General features: G+C 41.6%; 2 protein-coding genes across 4 annotated transcripts in view; one reads left to right on the top strand and one right to left on the bottom strand.

Moving 5' to 3' along the window:
• ppp3ccb (protein phosphatase 3, catalytic subunit, gamma isozyme, b) overlaps positions 1–9,642 on the top strand; it is a 28,010-nt gene extending 18,368 nt beyond the window's left edge. Inside the window, exons 9-14 of one of the 2 annotated variants that reach the window (XM_030065016.1) lie at positions 32–157; positions 1,691–1,768; positions 3,197–3,281; positions 4,728–4,825; positions 6,073–6,099; positions 8,152–9,642. In XM_030065016.1, the coding sequence (XP_029920876.1) occupies positions 32–157; positions 1,691–1,768; positions 3,197–3,281; positions 4,728–4,825; positions 6,073–6,099; positions 8,152–8,327 (590 nt within the window). In that variant the 3' untranslated portion in view covers positions 8,328–9,642. Of the gene's footprint in view, positions 1–31; positions 158–1,690; positions 1,769–3,196; positions 3,282–4,727; positions 4,826–6,072; positions 6,100–8,142 lie in introns of both variants that reach the window. The other variant, XM_030065015.1, reaches the window with a different exon arrangement.
• Positions 9,643–10,857: 1,215 nt separating this feature from the next.
• Positions 10,858–23,016, bottom strand: dmtn (dematin actin binding protein). 2 transcript variants are annotated; one of them, XM_030066190.1, is made up of 16 exons: positions 22,827–23,016; positions 20,076–20,120; positions 19,875–19,955; positions 19,615–19,758; positions 19,463–19,507; positions 17,884–17,992; positions 17,168–17,212; positions 16,945–17,076; positions 16,724–16,818; positions 16,482–16,587; positions 16,343–16,392; positions 15,857–15,902; positions 14,589–14,596; positions 14,138–14,203; positions 13,356–13,436; positions 10,858–12,117 (listed from the first exon to the last, which is right to left on the bottom strand). In XM_030066190.1, the coding sequence occupies exons 2-16, from the start codon at positions 20,082–20,084 to the stop codon at positions 12,004–12,006; spliced, it is 1,131 nt and encodes a 376-aa protein (XP_029922050.1). In that variant the 5' UTR covers positions 20,085–20,120; positions 22,827–23,016; the 3' UTR covers positions 10,858–12,003. The 2 variants fall into 2 exon arrangements, with proteins under 2 accessions (XP_029922050.1, XP_029922051.1); XM_030066191.1 differs by lacking the exon at positions 22,827–23,016 and having other exon boundaries at positions 20,076–20,128.

The following is a 23,016-nucleotide window of genomic DNA, read 5'->3' as shown; positions in this document are numbered from 1 at the left end:
TGTGTGTGTGTGTGTGGTGATCCCTCCTCAGCGGCGGTGCTGAAGTATGAGAATAATGTGATGAACATCCGGCAGTTTAACTGCTCTCCTCACCCCTACTGGCTGCCGAACTTCATGGATGTCTTCACCTGGTCTCTGCCCTTCGTTGGAGAAAAAGGTTAGAAGATGCTCAAACAGTCTCAGCGAAATGCGGCTGTGGTTGTAGAATACTTGAATATAGTAAATATACTTTTTTCCCAAGACGAAATAGTTGATTTTGACCAATAACCTTGAACCAGAACTCAGTTTTTTTTCCTCGAGTAGTAGGTAGTCCAAGGACCATTCCGGAGATTCTGCACGTTTAGCCTATCAACAAAATACAAATTTTTCCCAGTCATTGGTTTCCATTCATTTCCCTCCTTAATGAAAATTATCTTTCAGAGACCTCAGACTTTCCTCGCACCAGTATCCCATCACCGTAATAAAGTTGTCCACATTAGTTTTCCCAAAAGCAGCAGCACTGTTGTGTTTTGATGACTTGAAATTGGACAGAGTCAAATGGTCCCTCCACCAGAAAATAGTCCCTGCGGAAACATTTGTTTTTGCCAGTAATCAGTTCTGTGGTATGAATGGTGTCGACTTTGTTAGCTTTGTTCAGAACATTATAAGGTGGCTTCTTCAACCAAAAATTAAAATTTGAAAAAGGAGGGATTTTGGTTATATGTTGCGAAATCTTCATTGCCCCCACATGATTTGCAAAATGGTTTGTTGCAATGTAAAATGTGAGGAAATTGTAGTAAATGGGCCAAACATTCAAAATCACTGGTGCGGTCCTTTAACTTGATGGACCGGGGACCAGTGTGGTACAGATATTACACTGTGACCATATCAGGTGTAAACCAGCTGTCACCAACTGTATCTAAGTGCCAAAGGGACCTAGTCGGTCTCCGTTTTCAGTCGCACCGGTGACAGATACAATCAAAACATACTAAGCTGCGGTTGCCTGGCAAGTTCTCAGAAAACAGTTTGCAGTTTGGGCCTAAGTGGTGTACACTGTTTGTCTCTGTTTATGCACTGTGGGCAGATAAAATGTGACTGTGTGTGTAGCCTGCGTGTTCATCACAGATTTATTTTGACCAAATAAACTGATGCCTGAATGGTTTTAGAGGTTAGTGTTAGTGGGTGCACACAATGTTTATCATTGTCATCAGTATTTTAGAAGATATACACCTACATGTGCATGCTTGCCACTCACAATTAGGCCTGTGATTTTAAAGAATGTACCATAACTCAGTAATGCCACTAATCTGTTAACAAGGCTCCACTCTATCAGTGAACACTGGGCAGTACAGATCCTAATCTGATTCAGTTATTCACTAAAAGACCTTCAGTTGCACAACTGTAGCATTAGACAGAGTAAACAGTATGTGCAGTCACTGTGTCACGGACCTGGAGTCAGCAGATAATTCAGGGACGGGAAGATAGTCTTACTCTACTATTATAATCGTTTAACTGAGAAATGTACTAATTTACCACATTCATCATGGGAAAATGGCACATTTTCACTAACATTGTCAGATCTATTTATGCGTATACCCATAGCCATACATGTATGCAGTTTACCCCTATGTCCCATAATGCATCGATAACAAAACCATCCCTGTACATGACAAGTGTCTGACATTTGTTTATATGTTGTGTGTTCATGCAGTGACAGAGATGCTGGTGAACGTGTTGAACATCTGCTCTGATGACGAGCTCATGTCAGAAGGTGACGACACATGTGAGGGTAAGGACACATAATTTATTTATTCTCTCTCAAGCTCTTTCTGTTCTTTTTCCCCCCTAAACATTCACAAATATCAGACTTTTTTTTGAAAGTGTAACCAAAACAATAAAACATATTGAGAAATGCTTTATTATTTATTTGTTTGACTGTCTCACCATACCTAAAGCACATATACTGTATGTAGTGACAACTCTAAAAAACAGAGACCAATTTTGAGATTTTGGAGACGATTTACTACAAAGTTTTAGGTGATACTCAGCATGTGGCCGTGACAGACAGGGATGCAGTCTTGCTTTCTGGTCTAGAGTGCAGGGGTGTGGCTCTTGACATGTCAGTGGTGACATTAAAATTGGGGACGGCATATTTTTTCTCTTTCTTTCAAAATAGATTTGAATCATTCTGCTTTCCTTCAGAAGAAAAATCACCTGGGGATTAGCGCCTCGGACTTGAAAAGATCTATCTACATATCGCTCTCTTATACGTAACATACTTTCACGTCCTGACACGGTACGACCAGCAACAAAAGAGGAACTAAAACCTTTTGGGGAAGTTGGGTTAATTATTTTTTCATACCTAGGCTCAGTATAAGCAGCAGTAATCACACTGTAAAGCTGTTGCATTTGCAGAAAATGCATGTGTATCAAAGAGGTGGTAAAGCTTTGGCCAATAATATGCTCTCCTAGCTGGTGTGAGCCGATGCCAATGCAATGTGGTGTTTACCCACAGAGGGTGGCACAGTGCCAATGCTATGCCTCTACAATCTGTTGCTAGGTAATAGTATTTTGTCCCCAGAGCATATACTCACATGCCGTGTGTGTGTGTGTGTGTGTGTGTGTGTGCGCAAAATGGTGCTCAGGCTTCTTTTTTGTAGTGGCATAATTCTTTTTGCCTGTCATATGATTATTCTCTATATTAGTTATGCTGAATTGAATGGCGCTTTCGAAGTTTGGTGGTGCTGTGTTAGTAGCAGCATGACTCCAGACTGTAATGATGACGTGGGCGGAGGGCAGTCTGGTGATGATACATTTGAGGATACACACTTTTATCTGAAGATAACACTGTTAGCTGCTTGGGAGATGGAGGCTTTGAATGTGACAGTGTGGAGCGGCTCTTAGTTGAAGCACATCTGCAGTCAGTTTCGGGTGTTGAAGTGAACACTGCATATTATTATGCCATCAAACTCAACTATTTCACGTTTATAGGCTGTAACTTAAAACCAGAACAAAGGCGAACCACCGATGCTTTTGTGCCAGTGTTGCATAACAACAAAGCCTCAGTTATTGCTGACAACCAGCTGAGTATCAGCTGAGGCCTGTGAAGTAAATTATATTTCTCAGGGCAATTTCTCCTAGTTGTTGATTTTTTTTCTCCTCATGCTCATTTCTAAGAAATTAATTCCCAAACTTATTTCCTTTTCCTTTTTTTCAGGCGGTGCTCCTGCTGTCAGGAAGGAGGTGATCAGAAATAAGATCCGTGCTATTGGGAAGATGGCCCGTGTCTTTTCGGTGCTCAGGTGTGTGTGGCAACATGCACATTTTGTTTTTGAAGGCTTTTCAGTCTCTCAGTCAGCCAGAGTGAACATGCTCATTCAGTCTGTGTTATTTTGAATGCCTTTATTGTGTTCATATGTTTTTGTCTTCATGCTGCATTTCTGGCCAAGACTGTGAGACCTCACCCAAAAAAAGTAAAGCAGTAAATACATATAAAATAGGTTATGGGATAATAAATAATCTATTGTATTTGACTGATGTATTTTGGATTACTATGGAGTTACTGCATAATTATAACCCTTTTTTCCAATCTTGCCCCAATTAAGTGTAAGGTTAATGACTTTCTTCTTGACTTACATTTGTCCTCCTTCAGTCTTGTGTAAGTGTGTCAAAATGATTTGCACTTAGCCTGTGAATGGTGTTCAAAAAAAAAAAAGAAAAGAAAAAAGAACCTAGTGGAATGGTTTTGAGGCCGAGATAGGTAATAGGTGTATTATCTAATGTTCTGCAAAGCTATTGTACAGCAGTGGAGATGCAGTTACCCTTCACTGTATGTGGTTATGTAACTGTTTTGGGCTTATAGAAATGATAACATCACATGCCACAATGTGATAGCAGTTTTAGCAGCGAGTGCATTTTTAATTAGCTCTGCTTTTGCCTTCTGTTCGCTTTACATAAACACTGCTCCACATTGTATATCTCATTTTCTTTCTTCTGAGGTGTTTGGCACAAAGTGTGAGCAGCGTTACAGCCTCGTGAGAAAAGGGTTTATGGTCTGCTGGAGGAAATAGACCGGCCAAAAATGCTTAGTATTTGTATTCAAATTTGTTTATCTATTGATTTTTTTTAAAATCTATTTTGTTTTTTTTATTTAAAAACTTAATATTCATATTAGAATATTATTAATATAATATTAATATAATGTTTGTATTAAAATGCATTTATGCATTTATTTATTTAGGTTGGTTTTACCCCTTGGTCTATCCTTTTACATTCTTGATTTCATTGATTTTATTTTATTGTGCAATCTTAAGAATTTAGTTGCTTTTTATCTCCTTTTTGCAGCTTTTATTTTTCCACATCTCAGCCTTTTTTTTATTACTATTCTAAGTAGCTATTTTAATTTTTATCCATTAATTTATTTTTTTTTTATTTCTTAGTTGTTGCCTCTAATGTCCCTCAGTTAAGATTGCTGAGATTTATCATAGCGTTTTCTCTCTTCCTGTTTAACAGAGTGATTTATTAGTTTCCTGTGTTTTACTATGTTCTGTATTTATTGTATTATGCACTTTATGTTACACTTGCCTGTATGAAAAGTGCTATGCAAGTAGGTCTGATTTATTGATAAATCAATTAAGTGTAATCTGTGGAAAATTACTGCCCATCTGCAGCAGATGATGACATGTTCTCTGTGGGTGTGTCTGTGTGCGTGTGCGCGTGTGTGTGTGCATTTGTGCATGCCTTGACAGAGAGGAGAATGAGAGTGTGTTACAGCTGAAGGGGCTGACACCCACCGGGACGTTGCCTCTGGGAGTTTTGTCCGGAGGCCGACAAACTCTGCAAAGCGGTGAGTAAAAATCAGCCCACCCTCTCAAACACACATGAACAGACACTAACGCAAACCCCGCCCCCCCCCAACTAACAGTAACCTCCTGTGCCTGCACTCACACTCCAAGACTAACCACTCATAAACAACCTACAGCCCCAAGCCCACCCCATAAACACACACACACGCACACACACACACTGATACATACACACAGCGAGCAGATGGGGCAGATGAAATGAATCTACCAGTCTTTCCCCTCCTTTAAATTAAATCCTCCAGAAGCTTTCCTCAAAGGAGCCATCCTGTTAAATGAGCCCCACCATGGTACAACCCTCGTCTGACACCACGTTTACATAACTGTGTCCTTTATGGCTTATTCCTTCAACAAACTCCAATAAATCCCTCTAATTATTTTATCCACTTAACCCCTTGAAACCCAGCAGCCCACATGCAGGCTTTGGACATAATTTTGTTCATTGGTGGTATTGGTAAATATTTAAAATGTATTGCTATTTTGGCCTGTGAGGATGCGTTTTTTTTTTTTTTGTCTTAAAAGGATGGTAAACCTGAAAGTCAATAATTAAAGGAGAGCTTTAGCGGCTGCATTTTGTACTATAATACATTGCAGCAGGGCTGAGTGGGCGTTCCTCTACATGAATGGTATTGTCTCTGGTAAGATGAACCAACTGTAGTGAAAATATGCATACATACATAACAATGTCAGCAAATGTTTTCCTCGCTAACATTGCTGTAGAGCTTTCTTAGTAAAACCTACATTTGGAGGCTTATAGCAGAAGAGCTGATGTGAGGAAGTCCATGACTGACTCCATCAAAGACTTAAAATTCTCAGTTTCATGGTGATTTCTATACCAATGATGGCAAAAAAAATATTTAAGCATTGTGAGTGTGATTCCTGAACCAAAATAATAATAATGATAATCTTCATCGGCCAACGTAGCCAACGTAGTAATTTTAAGAAAAATTATATCTTTGAGAAGACAAACAGGAATGTCATGTGTCATTCAGGTGTCAAAGGGTTAAATCATCCAGTCTCCCATAGCTGTTGCACCCCACCTCTAACCTCTGACCTCATCTTTACTACCATTATGAATGGAGGGGAGGGTGGGGAGTTGTGATGATCTTTGACTAAATGATAACAGGACTGACTGATTGCAGTGATAACGTGACTGACTGAATGCATTGATAATGTTGCCACTCTCTCTCCATTGGTTTTGGGCATGGCACTTCTACTCACGCTTACACAGCCACCGTAGAGGCAGAAGAGGCACGAGGTATGCAAGTCGTCTATGATCTCTCTCTCTCTCTCTCTCCCTCTATTTCTCTTTCTTTCTTTCTCTCTCTCTCTCTCTCTCTCTCTCTCTTTTTCTTTCTTTCTCTTTCTCCCCTCACCCCTTCCCCCCAAACTTCCTGTGTCTTGTTGTAGTTGAGTAGCTGAATGATCTTGTATGCTTTTGATGCTTTGCCCTCCTTTTTGTTCAGAAACGAACGCTCGTTCTAAGTGTTGTCCATCGTTAATGTTCGTCCAATGTGTTAAGAAAAGTCTCTTCTCTCTTTGTCTCCATGCTGTCTTTGTCTTCTCATGAAGTAAGTTCTCTCTCTCTTTATCTCTCGTGGTCCGAACCAGTCCTCTCAGTTCGCCTCACAGATTCTTTCTTGTGTTACTTAAGACTTCAGTAAACTTGCCTGTGTGCAGCAGGGTCAGACATTAACCCCCTGGAATGGTCATCAAATCTTTGTGAAATTAGGGACAAGGGGGCAAAAAGCATCCATATTAATTTGAAGTAGCCCTTTGTATCTCAGCCACTGTCTTTCACTGAGTTGTGAAAATAGTCATGCATCAACAGTGAACGTCTGCAGGTCCTTAATGTGTCTTCAAATGTCTTAAATTCAGCTTTGCAATTATTAGGTCTTAAAAGTCATCACATACTCAAATGAGTCATCAAATGATACATCAGTTGAGTCAGGTTTTTATCTGTAGTAGAGTCCGCATTTCTTATGTTATAAAACTCTAAATCTACTGAGCCTAATATTGCCTTTATCATGTGTACTAGAAATCATAAGTCCTTACACTTCAATGTCCAAAGTTTGTTGAAAAAAAGTAATGCAGAGTTTTAATGCCATATCACCTAAGAGGCATTTATAGTGCTTATAATACTTAAAAAACAGTGTATAGAGTAATGTGGTAAATAACAAACATTTCTACCTATAACCTGCCAAAGCAATGTGAAATTTCATTAAAACCTGTTGTATAAAGTGATCAGGGATTCTTGGGGATCGGTGATAGTGTGTCCTGAGTGACATACAGAGCAAATTTGATCAGAGAACAACTGACTGCACAGACTGAAGTTGTAGGAAATGTTGACACTCTGTGGCTGGCAGTAGAAGGAAATGCAGACCCCACAGAAACCACTGCAGCGACAACACCAACGAAAAAGGCTACAATTAAAGGACCATACCAGTGATTTCGAATGTTTGGCCCGTTTCCCCACATTTTGCATCGTAACAAAGCATTTTGCAAAAGATGTCGGGGTGCTAAAGATTTTACAGTATTTAATCAAAAACGGCCACTTTTATAATGTTCTGCTTCTGTAGCTAACGAAGTCATCAACATGCATAAACCACAGAGCTGATAATTAGGTGTCAAAAGCAAACGTTTCCTCAGGAGCTATTTTTCGGTGGAGGGACTGTTGCACTCATCAAAACACAACAGTGCTGCTGCTTTTTTAAAAAAAAAAACTAATGTGGATGAAATACTGGTGTGAAGAAAGTTTGAAGTCTCTGAAAGTTCATTTTCATATCTTAGTGGAATGAATGGAAACCAGTGGCTGGAATAAAAGGGAAGAAAAATGATATCAGAGTTTTTAAATATTACTGCTTAATTTTGGAAAGGATTAGCGAAACGTGAAGTTTATACATTTTGTAGATATTACAATAAATGAGTAAAATCACTGGCATGGCTATCAGTGTGGTTTAAAAAAAAACCTCAACAATAAAGGTGTTTGGGACAGAAAGGGGAACATGGCTCCATTCTCTTCTCAAAGGCCTGCTGCCAGTTTCTACCATGGGGAAAGACATTAGTGGTGCCAACTGATGCATGAAACTGCGCCTACAAAAAACCGTAATGCCCCCTACCCCTGAAAAAAGTCTGATTACGGTGGCAAAAAAAAAATACCTTCTTGAAAAAAAAAAAAAAACAAAGCAAAAGGTTAATTTCTTACCCTGGTGTGCAGTAGATGTGTCTCAACCCTCTAGTTCAGGGTTGTTGCCTGCAGTCTGCTGAGGCCTCGCTCTGACAGAAGCTCCTGTCTTTGCAGCCATTCAAGGATTCAACCCCCAGCACAAGATCCAGAGTTTTGAGGAGGCCAGGGGTCTGGATCGTATCAATGAGAGGATGCCGCCCCGCCGGGACAGCAAGCAGCAAGAGGCCAACCCCTCCCTCAACAACCTGCCAGCCAGCACCGGACCTCCAGACAAGAACGGCACCAACGCACAGGCCTAGATCCGCCCTCTAAGCTCATCTCCAGCCCTCTTCTTCCCGCTCTCCTCTCTCTATCCCTCCATCTCTCCTCCCCGCCCCGCCTCTCCCCCGGCCCCGCTGACGCTCTCTGCCGCCCCCTGTGTGCCACCTTCCTTCATGCCGTCCTTCCCCCTCGCTTCTTTTCCTTCCCATCCTCTCCCCCCTCCTCCTTCCTCCCAGCGAGAGCAGGAGGCGGGGCGTTCAGTGTGACTCTCAGTCCAGCCGACTCTCACCATGCTTATTTATTTCATCATCTATAAAGATCTAATATCATAGTTTAAGACTGAACCTGAACAAATGATAACAGGATAAAATCTCAATTGTACATTCTACATGGACTTGCTGAAGGCAATCACTGCCCAGACGAATCAAGGCAAATCCATTTTCTAATTATGAGTTGGTATTTGGGACAACGTTAAGACCCTTTCTATCAACTCGACCTCTAGTTTTGTGTGCTTGGCAAAGGAAGAACTGATGCTGTATACTCATCCAACGTACCTTCTCTGTGTTTGTGCCCACACAAAAGAACAAGTGACAGCACTTGAATAGACAGGAGAGAAATTAATTTGAACTTCCATTGCATAAAATCCATCCTTTCTTATGCCAATGATAGTGTAACTGAGCTCTGAAGAGCAAGTATTGACATTTATATTATATATGTATATTTTAATTGTTCCCTCTTTTCAATGTGATGTTGATTTTTTTTTTTTTTTTTTTTTTTTTTTTTTTTTTTTTTACAGAAATAGATTTAGATAAAATCCCCTGAGTGGGAAAAGGGGATGTGGGAGGGAGGGATGCAGGAGAGGAAGAGAGGTATAGAGAGAGAGAGAGAGGGAAAGAGAGAAATTAAGTGAAATGTGATGGAAAAGAGTGATGACAAGCTTTAAGAGGACAGGGTCAACAAGAGGGAGACTTACCTGCAGCTTCACATGCATGAGACATGCTGTGGCTGTCTGTTTCGCAGGTGAGGAGTGTTTCAGGTGTGTGTGTTGAGGATACCGATCGTTGGGAACTGGCTGGGTTTGAGGTTTTTGTTTTTTGTTGTTTTTTTTTTGTTGTTGTTTTTTTTTTTTTTTCATGGGAGTGGGTGGGAAGGGTGGAGAGCGAGGCCTCATTTCTGACTTCTGTTTCGGTCTCAGAACATATCTCACAGAATGTACAGAAGCGGTTTAACCAAGATTTTTTCTTTATAGCTAAATTTGGAGAAAAAAAGAGAACTTTTTGTCAAGTACTTGTATTGCGAGGCCTCTCATTTATGTAGATGTTTCACTCCATTCAATAAAAAACAGAAAAGTAACAGTGCCTCTGTCTCTGTTGAATGCGGCTTCAGCTTTAGATGCTCAAGGACGGCGGATTCTGTGTCGTATCGTGTGTCTGCCAATCAAAGGCCGGCGTGGGAGGCATCGCTTTGTGCTGCTTTATCCAGTGGGAGACTGTGACATTGAAAAATTGCCAAGCTCCCCTCTTTTATGTGTAGCCCATATGTCTCTTAGCAACACGAACCCTTCACATTATTACCCACAATTCAAGGCAGAACTCACAATGAAGTATTTCCACAGCTTAGGCTTGCTTATCTCCAACCAGTTACAAAAAAGGTAATGGAAATAATTATATAGCAAAGGCGGGTGTTAGAATGTAAAACAACAAAGACACTTTTAAAAATACAGTGTGCCACACAAATCTACCAGTGAGTAGAATGGAAAAATAGCAGCAGCACCATGGGGTTAGGATTAGGATTAGGTGTGCAAAAGAATAGTAGAATTATAAAAATGAAGTAGAAATCCATAACATGGAATTATAAATATGAAAAATTTCCAGTGTAAGTGAAAAATACAAAAAATACATAAAATGAAAAATTGAGACACAGGATGTGACCTTGAAGATGAAGAAAATGTGAAATAATATTCACTCAGATGTTGAAAGTATAAATCTTTTTCCATTAGTTTAACTGAAAATATCAGAGTAGAATGGAAAAATGAATTAGAAATCCATAAGGTTTGAAATCATATGTATGAAATATGTGCTGTATAAGTGCAAAAATAAATAAATATTGAGAAGCAGTATATGTCATCACCTAGAGGATAAAATGTGAATTTACTCAATACATGATGGTGAGAAAAGAGCCTATAGATATCAAGAGAATCCCTGATTTCCTGGCATCTTTTACACTTTGAGAGTGATTTGGTAACACTTTACAATAAGAGTACAACAATTAATGTTAGTTAACATTAGTTAATGCTGTAATGGTTAATTAACTGTTAGTTAATGATTATTATGGCATTTACTAATGTTAATATCTACAATAACCCTTAAATAACATATAAATTAATACCTTAGCATGAACAGCATTAGTACATGATTCTTAGACACATTAGTTAACGGTTAGTTACTTAATGTTTATTACGGCATTAACTAACGTTAATTGTTGTACTCTTATTGTAAAGTGTTACCAGTGATTTCATATGTAATGTATGTAATTTAGATACTTTGCAGTAAAAAAAAAAAAAAAAAAAAAAAAAAAATCACAGACACTCAACAGCATTTCTTTTCTATTTAACAGATTTATTTGACTCCTGTAGATTGCACAACAGAAACAAAGGGGCTGGATGGTATGACGGTCTTAGCAGAAAGCAAGCAAGGTGGAGGACGGCATGATGGGCTGACACTGAGCGGTGAGCATGTGAGAGTCTTGCATTGATGCCAGTAGCGCAAAAAGTAGTGAACACGGCAGGAGGAACGCTGCTACTCTACCTCAAGACAAGATCCAAAATTAGACGAATCCGTGATGACAGAATTGAACTTTGCACAGCAAATGTAATAGCAGATTAAAGCAAGGAATAACAAAGTCAGAGGGGCACGAGGTTCTATAAAATAAAATAAAATAAAAAAAAAAAACATCTGTACAGCTGAAATAACATTTTTCTAATATCCAAACTATAACAATTCACAGTAGCAAAGATGGTCGTTCTGCAAGTGGAGAGTAAGAATTACAATCATCAAATAAATATCTCATTCAGTCAGTCAGCTCATACCTAATGCGCCACATAATAAATAGTTGGATATTATTACATTCTGCCATACGAGTCAGTAACAGATAAGTGCATGACTGTAGCTCCCTATTAGCTGTCGTTCAGCTTCAGGACAGTATTACATGGCCTGGAGGTCCAAATCACTGAGATACCAGCCGAATCCAAAGAAAACATTACTATGTATGAGCATGGCGATGCATGTGATGAGTAGACACGTAAAGCACACTGAGAATGAGCAGAGATGTTCCCGGGTGTTTTACAAGCAATGGTGATTACAAGTGCAGCACAGATAATATGTGTGTGTGTGTGTTTTTGTGTGTGTGTGTGTCCACATGGAGTGATGTGTTTTGTCAGTGCATCAGTTAAGGGTTAGTCGGGGTAACGGGTTAGTTGGGGCCAGCCTTCATAATACACTCTGTCTTTTCCAAAGGGGCCGGCACACTTGGAGGGTTATGATAGGTTAGTCTGATGGCGGATATGTTGGCCTGGGCTAGTATTACTGCAGATACTACTGATCGATCGCTCCTCGTGTTGACTGTGACGGTGTGTTGGTTGGTTCTGGACTATGTTGCTCCTCCGGCGGCGCGAGTGGATTTCATCGAGTAGTCAAGGAGCAAGGTCACGTCCTGTTAGAAAAGTGAAACTTTCTTCTTAAGTTCATTTCGTTTCCATAACGAGAGGCGGTCAAACTCTGCAATAGCCATCCCGAACAGCTGCTCGAACTCCTCTGGAGCCAGATGCCTCTGGAGGGAGAGAAGACAGACACCGTTTGCAGTCCAGCTCAGTTCTTTATTCATGCACAGAATTAAAGAAAACTAAAGAGAAGAAATACACAGTAAGATGATAAAAAAAAAAAATGCACAGCTGGGATTTAAAAAAACAAAAAAACAAAACTGAGGGCATCTAACACTGACTAGAAATAACAAGAAGAAAAAAAACATTTCCCAAAAAAAAAAAAAAAAAAAAACACACAGGAAGAAATAAAGAAATACAAGGATTGCAATAGCAGATCATTTATATTGTGCTGCACTCTTTCAAGAGAGGCTGATCTTCCAAAAAAAAAAAAAGAAAAATCTGAAATGAGTGACTGCGAAGTGACGAGGACAATCTGTTCCATATTAACTGGACCCGACTGAAAACTGGCAAAGGCTAGTTCTGCAGAGCTGACTGTGTAGAGGATCAACAGATGTGGTGTGATCGCAGCGGATCTGTGACTACAAGCAGCCACAAAGAAACTGTGAAAGCAAATAGGAAGTGAATTGTGAGGAAACTGAGATACAGAGGTGCCTATGTGGAGTTCACCGACGTCAGATATATTTAAAATCTCCAGGGTTTGAAATAATGAGGCAGTTTGAGCATTCCAGCCATAGTTAGTAACCAGTCTAACTTTTTTTTATTGGTAATAAAAAATAACCACTGCTTTCATATGTGCTTGCCCATGCTACACTGTCACAGGATAAATCATAGAATAATATAGATCCAGCAAGATGTCTTACCCTTTGTATAATACCAATGTTCTTTTAAGTTATGGATTAGACACATAGGATGTTTTTTTTCTCCAATTAAACTGATCATCGGTGATTACACATTAGCACTTAATATCAGAAACATTCAGTTGCATTATAAGATTGCATTATGAGAATGAGGTAAAGATCATCTGATAGGTTTGAAAACCTTAACCAGGATCCTTCTCTCTCTCTTTTTCTGTCTCTCTCTCTCTTTTTCTGTCTCTCTCTCTCTCTAATGCGGTGGTTTTAAATCATCCAATGAGGCCTCACGATCTGCAGGCCTGTTTATTTCACTCCCATTCAGTAAAGGACAAAACATTCAACCTTCAGCCGCAGTGAAGGAGCTCATCAGAGTGACTCTCTCTCCCTCTCGCCTGCGCCGACTGAAACTGAAAACCAATAATCAAACACACACACACACACACACACACACACACGCACATTCACACACCAGCACTGCTCATGACACACACCTCCAGTCGGGTACGGTCAACTCCTGGCGGCAGCTTACAGCGCCCTCTGTGGGTGACAATGAGCGCTTCATACGGATAGATCTGAGGAGGGAACGGAGACAGCAGAGAGACAAACAACAGAACGCTCAGTCATCTGGGCTCCTTCAAAGCAGGGATTTTTTTCAATTGACTGAGTTTACTCTTCCAGCCTGTCAAACAAACATCGCTGCGATGCGGCGAATTTCAAAGATTCTCTTACCTCATACTGCACGGTTCATTTTTTTTGTGTGTGTGTTTTCACATCATTCCTTTTTCAGTGTCAGTATGTTCTGCGATTTTGCACAGGTTTCCTTCATGCCTGTGGTTTTCTTTGCTCTCAAACTTGAATTTACACACCCCTGCTTAAAGTACAATTGAACTCGTAGTGTAGTGCGTCCTCAGAGAAACTACTGAGGGTCTTTCACCACCACGTGGACTCCTATCACGCTCAGGTAACTATACAACCCAGCGCTCTGCCAAAGTTCAATTTTATTTGATCACATTCGAATGTTAAAGGTTGCTGCTGGGGTTTCATTAATTTCAATAAATTTTCTTATCTGAAACAGACTTGGGGGACCTTACCTGAGCACTTTGACGAGTTAAAGGGAGAGAGTTAAATTATCTGGTCGCTGTGTTAGTTGTAAAAGAGATTAGTTCATTTAGTTCAGCTTGTTAATTGGTATGTCGTCTTGTGCGTGTGCATGCTTGTCTGGGCATTTTGATGAATGGCACTGATGGAGAGGCGGCCCACGAGCAGTGCTCACCTTCTGCTCCAGGATACTAGGCAGTGAGTTTCCTCTGTCCATCCGCTCTCTCCGTGCCTCTCCATTCTACACACATACACACACACACACACCAGCAAACATACATATTGTATGTAAAGGTGTTTCTGTACAACCTGGTGCACAGACCCATAAAGAGACAATAATGCCAGAAACAAACGTAAGTGGCATCAGAAGTTGTAAAGTTGCAAAGCTAAACACACACACAGTGCAGTGACTATACACACACATCTGTTGCGGCACACAGTTTCATGGGCGACAAACTTTGAGATGGAGTAGGTTGGAAACAGCGCCGTGCAAGAGCTAAGCGAGTGCGGGGAAGCGGTTGCAAACATGCAGCTGTTAAATCCAAGATGGCAGTTTAGCAGAAACACGTAGCTGCCGATGCCACCGGCCATGCACATGCCACACACACAGCAGACACCACGCTTACCTGAGCAGCTGCAACATGATAAGAAGGAGATAAGGGAAATGAGGTGTAGTACATGGTAAAAAATGTATACAATGCTGCATACTGGAATCTTGGCCTCAGATTCTTGACTGATACCCTGAAACACCACAGACATGTTTGACGTTACACTCTCCCCATTGTTTTTCTGCAAAGTGCATTTATGGGAATATGGAAACTCTGCTGAATATTATTAGCATAATAGTTTTAATAGCTGCCACATGTTTTGATATTGCTCTCAACTGTGACTTCATTTGCTCCTGTCTTGTTCTTGGCTCTAGTGGCGAGGCCTTGGATTATTTTGGACCGTAAGCGGCGTTGGACTGACACTTCAATCTGAAACTAGCCTCAATGTTGTTGCCAGTCCGTGATCCACACATCTGGTGTTCAGGGTTAAAAAAAAAAATGCCTGTGTATTTTATAATGCTACAACAGTGGCTTTAATTAACTGTGTAGGGTTTCTCTGGGACAGCCACAGGCAAGGAGCCACATGATGTGAGGAAAACCTTCCACACATGAATGTGGAAGAGAGATAAAACATTTTGTCCGTGCTGTCGAGTTATAATGTAGGTTTTAAAAACATCTACTCAGCCCTCCTCCGGATATTCAGAATGAAGCATTTTCACGGGTTATATTTTGGTCATCTTATCTATAAGACACACCTGACATAAAGGAAACACCAGAGAAAATGAGGGATATTAAGCACACAGAAAGCAGACACTCCTGGTTCCTGTTGTAATTAAATGTTTAATATCCCATTAGGCTCAGGGTCATTAAAGTCTCGGGCAGCCCTTTTTTATTTTGGCTGGCGTCTCTCCAAGGACAGAGGGTTAACTGCTGAGGATGTTGAGGAAAGGTTGGCATGAGAGTGAGGAAGGTAGGGGCCGTGGGTGCCTGATCTGCCAACGGGGCCCCACAAACTATCAAAGTTCAAAATGGGAGGAAAACCTGCTTTTTCATGTCAGAATGGCTGCTGTCAAAGGGGTCTACGGTGTAATGAGGATTAAAACTATCAAAACAAATACAAAATAGCACTGGGAGTCCCAGCCAGCACGTCTCAGCAGATGGCACTATGGGAGCCTGCTGCCAGGTAAGGTGTCATATCCCTCCAGCAGGGATCTAGACACCGGCACAATCTATGCCAAGGTGCCTCGGGGCTGCAGCCAAACAGCCCACGGAGACGGAGCGTTCAGCTGTTTGCTCTATTTTGGCAGTACAACTAGGACTTTGTACGACTGGACAGGAAAAACTACCTGGTCGCCCTTTATCTCCATCTGTAGAGAACTCTGCAGACTGCATCTGCAAACGCACAACAAAAAGAACATTTCAGGAACAGGAACGGAAGGGTTGTAAAATATAATCCAATTTTGGACAGCTGATTATCTGTGTGGAATCGCAATGGGTAACATTATTTATTACACTGCTGCAAGTAGGTAATTATTTTAAAGTATGTTTTACTTCTGTTGCCTTCAAAATCAATGATACATATCATTTTATTCCTGTTTGCATAATGAACTATAATAAACTTCTCTATGGTTTTTTTAAAGGGATTCTTTACTACAGAGTCAAAATTCTCCTCCACTATGCATTCACCTATTCCCTTATCTTTTTTTGACTTTTTTTTCTCACTCTCACAAATTGTTATTAGATGTGTAATGACATCATTGTTATCCTGTTACATGTCATCTGTTCATCATCAACCATTTTAGAAGCACACACACACACACACACACACTCACCCTGGTCAAGCCTGAGCGTGAGGCGGACTTGGATGCACTTGAGGACAAACCTGCCAGGCAAACAAACAGAGTCCAGTGACAACAAAGGAGCGGTAATCTTACACATAAATAAACATCATAATTATACATTCTGCCTTACTAGTGTGCATGTGTGTTCTATCAGGCAGCGACTGTGTCTTCCTGCGGAAATGAACAGCTTTCTCCTTCTCCTCCTTCAGAATGAGGCGGCCCAGGTTGGACTTGATCTGGAAAAAACAGCACAAACACAGACGTCAGAAATATCCTCAGCATCGTGAGACTCATATCAATACTTGTTTTTATTATCAGCTCCATTTGTGTGTGTGTGTGTGTGTGTGTGTCACTGAGGGCCTGCAAACACACCTTTTCAAGCTCCTGCTCATGCAGCGTCTTGGCGTCCTCTGTCAGGTCTTCAAACTCATCTTCCTCTTGAACCCTCTTCTTCCTCCACTCAATCTCTGTGGAAGGAGCAGAAAGAGAGACTAAGCTCGGGCTGACTACACAGATTCATGCTTTTTCCTTTCATTTGTCACCCGTCTGCACTGCTCTATATGTGTGTGAGAGAGTGTGTGAGTGTGTGTTACCCATAGCAGCCAGTGATGGCGGGCAGGGCCAGTACTCTGTCTCTATCTTGGACGGCTGGTTGGGATCTGGTGGCTGAGCCGCTGGGAACTTGGACGACTGGATGATGCTCCCCTCCACATGTTTACTCACATCTGCAGAGCGGAAGAGGACAAAACGAAAGCTGTTTCACCGGGAAACGAGTGTGAGAGATGGAAATAAAACTGAGTAGCGCAGAGAGCTTACCTTGTTTGTAGATGGGAGGTTTCCTGTATATGTTGGTGCCATTATCTGAGGAAAAAAAAAAATTCCAGTCAAGGATAATTTGTGATCAATGCTGAGTATTCTTCCTCTCTGTGAACATATCACCTAATGACCAGTAAGGTTTTCTTTGGTTCCCTTATTCACAAATAAATAAAATAAAATAAAATCATATATTTATACACGATGGCTCAGATTAAAAAAACTAAAGTGAATTTTGTTAAGAGTGTGAAATACAATATTTCAAATAAATGCAACTTGACTACTAAACTGAAATTAATTTGCGATTAATCAATTTCTAAAGGATTTTTTTTTGTTGTTGTTATATATGATATGATCTTTATTGTTTTAGGAAGCACATCGGCTGCTCTCGGTTTTAAAAATGTGCCCATGATATTGTCAGCAAGCTAAACAGGCTGCTCCAGTTCTCCAGGCATCGTCAGTTTTGCAGGGCATCATGGGTAATGGTGCTGTCGGGGGGCTGAAGTGTGTAAAAATTGTTTCTGTGTTGCATAATTTTTAAAAAATCCATCCTCTGTTGCTGAGAAGAGATTAGGTTGATCCAGCCGTCCCACAGCCCACCTGCCTCCACACTGGGGCCCAGCAGTGGGTCTGGACCCTCAGTTTGAGAGTCTCTGGTTCAGCAGTAAAAGGTTTTTCACGCATTAAAGGCTTTCATAAAACAGGTTCAGGTTTATTACCTGGTCTGTGGAAATGCTGCAGGCTGCCACTGATCTTACGGCCAGCCTGAAGTTGCATCATCGATCCTCCAGGGGAGCCACTTTCACTTTCTGCCCTGCGTCCCTTCACCTAACACACACACACACACACACACACACACACACACACACACACACACACACACACACACACACACAGAAAGATTAGTACATCCATCAACATGACTAATGAAACTTCTGAAGACTCTCCATAAATTTAAGGCTTTGACAGAAGTGAAAACTTGATCACATGAGAGTTTTTAGGGCCATTTCTGCCAATTCCCAGATTCTGTTTCCCAGAAAAACTTGAGTAAAGTGTAAAACAACTCCAAAACAGATGCACAGTAATAGGCTGAAACATGGTTAGGGGGTCGAGGCACCTTGCAGTCCTGTGTTAGTCCCAAAGTGACTAACTGTCAACTGAAAATTGATGACAGGACACTAATATTTCTAGTGATATATGCTCTCAACTGTTTCCCCATCTTTCAGAATATGTCGCTAACTTTAATGATCTAGATCGGTGATTGAACCCCCAAGTTGATACACATCAGGCCGTGGACCTGTATTTGATAAGATGTAATCTCAGGGATCCCCATCTAGTAAGATTTACTTACTCCATAACTGTTTGTACTGTAGATTGGCAGATTAAAAAATGAAGAGAGTGGAAACTATGAGCAGAGGTCAATGAAATAATAATGAAATTAAAATGAATAGAAAAAAAGTGAAGTCAAAAGGGGGTCTCTGCAACGCGGGCTGAGAGCCACTGATCTAGATGATACCAATAAATTGTGTTTTATTTTATCTGGTGAACTCTGTATCAATGATATGCTAAGACCCTCCACCAAATTATGAACAGAAGGAAAAATTTTATGGCAAAAGGCAAATACGGCAAAAATCGTGTCTTAACGTGAGCTGTCAAAAACATGTTGATGTCAAAGAATGGGCCAACACATGGATATTTATTTTACAATGGACAACATGTCTTTGGTGCTACGGCTTCCCTTGGTGCCTGCGCATGCAATTAAGAAAGAAACTTAATTGGATCCCTAAACTGTCATCCACAACACTTTCTTATTAACAAATGCCTGTTGTTTCCTGTCTCAACAGACCTTCTTCACAGCAGCCATTTTGACATGAGATGGCAGGTAAACACAGTTATTACTAATGACATTAATTAAGTTTCTGCTTCATTTAGATCTAACAGAGCCAGGGCTCCAAAAGACAAACAACCCGTTTGGCAGAAGACCATCATTTTATGGTGAATTCACTTGGAATGTAATTTCAAAATTTCAAAAAATGTGAAAAGTAATTTGCTAATCAGCCTTTTTCTACTGTTTCTGAAAGAAACCAAGAGAATTTTCTCGGGTTTCAGAGGGTTAACTGAGCTGTCGGGCAGAGACACCACTGGAAAAAGCGCTTAGCACCAAAGATGGAGATATTTTTTAAAATGTAGACTATTTGAGGATTACCACTTCAAGGGCTGCGGGTGAAACAGTCCAGTTAGTCATAAATCACAGTTACACCACACATGGACATTTGACAGTGTGTTCCAGGCTCCTACCTCAGGAGACATCGGAGGAGATGAGGAGGGAGGAGACAGAGATCTCTGGGGACGACAGAAACACAAGCGCAACAAGTCAGCTCTTGATTTCATGTCAGCGTGTGCAACAGACGCCTTTCGTGTGTGTGTGTGTGTGTGTGTGTTGTGCGTACCTCTCTGCGTGGCGGGTCCAGAGAGGAGAAGCTGAGGTGAGGCTGGTAGGTCATCAGGTCTGGTCTCTCCACCTGCAGGATGGCTTTATCTCTGGGCAGAGCTGCCAGGTCTCTGTAGCCCACCACCTGGTCGTTTACACGGGCCTGGACACAGCACACACCAGGACAGGTTCCTTTTCATGTGACTGCGTGTGTGTGTGTGTGCAAGCAAACAAACCAACTGTAGGTGTGTGTTTGTGTAGAGAGGGGACTGTATTTACTGTGATGCCTGTGGCGGGGGACCCAGGGGTGCTGGGGCCTCGGGAAGAAGGCAGGTTAACATGGGTCACCCCTCCCTCCACCTGTGCGACCAGCAGAAACATCGAGGGTCGTGCGCAGGCTCATATAAAACAAACTTGTTCATTAAAGCATCTGTATTGTTGTTTATGAGGCTGCAGCAGGAGTGTGTGACTGTGGATTACCTTCTGCATGGCTGGGGAGAAACTTTCCTCTTGTTGTAAGCAGCCCTGACATACAAACATGAAGAGAGGATAAAAAAAACAAATGTGTTAGAAACAATCTGCAAACACATCTACCTATATATCTGGTCACAGGCTGACATTTAATTAAAAAAAAAAAGTCTAGGAACATGATTCATTTACTTTGTTCTTCGAATAAAAAAACGAATAAAATGCATTTTGGGGAATCATATTGTCTTATATCTTAAGAGGTTGCAACTTCAGACAATTTGAGTGTAATCTGTATATATTTTTTATCATGAAGTATGTACCATGAAGGTGTTAATCCGAAAGGAAGAGCATAAAAGCATTACTGCCTGCCCGGGCATTTCCTGACAGCATCTCCTGAAGCCTTGATGTCGTCATGCATCCGCAAAACATGTGGCAACCATTAAATGGTCTCTGCTGCTTTGCTTTTACAAATGAAATATAGATGGATGTTTGACAAGTCACTCTACATGAACAGTTAAGACTTCCAGATAGTTCAGTCAGAGCACATCACTGAAAATAAGGCACTAACCATTACGTTAATGTTTTTGGGCGAAATACCCTTTTTCTGACTAACCCAGACTGAGACAAGATGTTTGATACCTTTTTCACCTCTGTGCATCGACTGGTTTGGTTCCTATGGGTAGCATTTAATTTTAGCTTAGCATAAAGACTTCAAGTCTATGGGAGTCGTTAGCCTAGCTCTGTCAAAGAGAAAAAATTGACTTTACAGCAACTCTATTTATTTTGCCCCCAAAACATTGGAGTAGTCCTTTAAGACTTCCACAATACAAAAACAAAGAGAGAGAAACAGAAAATCAGCAGTGTTGGGGAACTTGCTCAAGAGCGAGGGGATAAGAGAGGGGAGGGAAGGAGTCGAGCTCCTGTTGGCCTCCCTCTCTGTGGGAGACTTGCAGGAAAAAGGTCCCTGCACCTTACAAACATAAGACACTCCAAACATGTTGCTGCCTCGGAGGATTTCCTTCGCTGACTGATCCCCACTTCCTCTGAACCCCCCTCTTTCTCTTCTCCCCTGTGCCTCCTCTTTCATCTGCATCACCCTCCCTCTTCCTCCGTCCCACCCTTCGTCTTCCCCTTCCTCTAACCCTCCCTCCCTCCTCCTCGTCGTCCGCCTGCTCCCTCTCCTGTCTTACTGTTTATCAGCTGGCCCAGCCGGGCCGACGCCCTGCCAGGCCTCGACAGTTATTGCTGTGGTTACACTCCTCCCTCCAGACAACAAGACCTCGGGGAGCGCTGCCTTCCCTGCTCCCTCGTCCAGCCATCACCAATCACTCTGTATGCATCCCTGCTGCAAATTTACCAACAGGAGGAGTGTGTTCTCTCACAGACAAACACAAAAACTATGACCAGTGCAGTGACCTGTATGCAGGGGAAACTGGATCTCTCTGCTGTCCTGCAAGTGTCCAGGAAATAAGGAAACCCAGAGAGCAGGCCTTCATCATGTAACAACAAATCAATACAGAGGATGAAATCAATACTAGATAGATGTGCCCTTGTGGCTAGACAGGCAAGTCTTCCTCCAAAGCTGTCATTGGGGTGGTGTTTCTGTGGGCTGATGCTGACAACGATCCATGCATCTGGGGCCGAACTGGCTGCACTAGTGCTCTGAGTGCACCGTGTGTCCGATAGCCGGCGGGGGGAGGAGTAATCTGAGCGGGAGAGAGTCTTATCAGTAAGAGCTTTTAACTGCCAGGGAGCCATCAATGAAGCTGAGGCCTGCGTTTGGCCCATTAGCCCCACCACCCACCCACATCCGCACACACAGACTCACACATGAGCACACTCTGGAGCTGAATGTACCTTTTCATTTCCAAACGAAAGAAGACACAGCATGTTCTTAACTACGGGCCTGCACACAAATCCATGACGTGCAGGACTTGCTGATATAAATTAATCAGTCCAGTTTTACCTGGCCTAGCTTTAGATCGTGTCTTATGTTTACCAGCAACACAGAGCGACTTACAGCTCAGAATTAAATGTCACAATTTGATCAGCAGCAATAAGAGGGTAAATTGTGGGCCACCTGCTATGTAGAGTGGAAAAACTAATTCAATGTAAAAACAAAAGTAAATCATAAGATGCTGTGCCTTGTATCAACAGGCAAGCCCAGCAATCTAAGAGACCATCTAAGAGAGAGAGAGAGACAGAGACAGAGACAGAGAGAGAGAGAGAAAATCACATTTACAGGTGGAATTAAAATTTAAAAACAAACAGGGCTGTCTTGGCTGCTCTATATTCTAAGATGGGGTATATTTTTGGATCAGGGAATGAGATTTGCAAGCTGAAGGGGCGCAGCATTTTTGCCCACAGATCTATATAAATATTGAAAAGGGGGAAATGTTTACAGAAATTAGTACACAAGCACAGCCTGTGGAGATCCCGAGGTGTTCTGAGAAGCAAGAAATAAATACGAAGGGATATGAGGATAGGTTTAAGAAAACTGGGAATGCCATTATTGTTTTTTTTTTTTTTTTTAAACAGGTCTGGTGATGTCCTTGGCCTGCGGTCTAGCATGAAAACAGCATCGCAGGCGGAGATGCTGGATCATGTGGCCTCTCTGTGGCTTCATTTGCGCCGATGAAGGGTAAGGAGACAAGTGCATGTGCAGATGCAATAAAAAAAATAACAAATAAACGCGCATGTTCTGGATTAGAATAGCAGCAATAAGATCAGGTCTGAAATGGATGTGAAAAAATGTTCTCCTACCTCCAAACAGCGCAGGATAAATCAAAGCCTCGGGTTCCGCTTGGATTAAATGCATCCAGGAGACGGTCGATGACGCTCCTCGCCTTTAGACACCGAGGAGGATGGAGGGGAGGAGGAGGAGGAGGAGGAGGGTGGAGGAGGAGGTGAAGGGCCGTCTATGATATGGCTGAAGCCCTCTCTAAAAGCCTGC

The sequence above is a fragment of the Myripristis murdjan genome, chromosome 12 (assembly GCF_902150065.1).
Source record: "Myripristis murdjan chromosome 12, fMyrMur1.1, whole genome shotgun sequence".
Lineage (NCBI taxonomy): Eukaryota > Metazoa > Chordata > Actinopteri > Holocentriformes > Holocentridae > Myripristis > Myripristis murdjan.
The sequence above is the reverse complement of the archived record's forward strand: the minus strand, read 5'-3'. Positions and strand labels throughout refer to the sequence as shown.

Excerpts from the sequence above, each read along its gene's own strand:
- dmtn (XM_030066190.1), bottom strand. Across the intron at positions 17,993-19,462 it reads CTCCTCCGATGTCTCCTGAG|GTGAAGGGACGCAGGGCAGA; the intron begins GTAGGAGCCTGG and ends TGTGTGTGTTAG. Across the intron at positions 16,819-16,944 it reads GCCATCACTGGCTGCTATGG|AGATTGAGTGGAGGAAGAAG; the intron begins GTAACACACACT and ends CTCCTTCCACAG.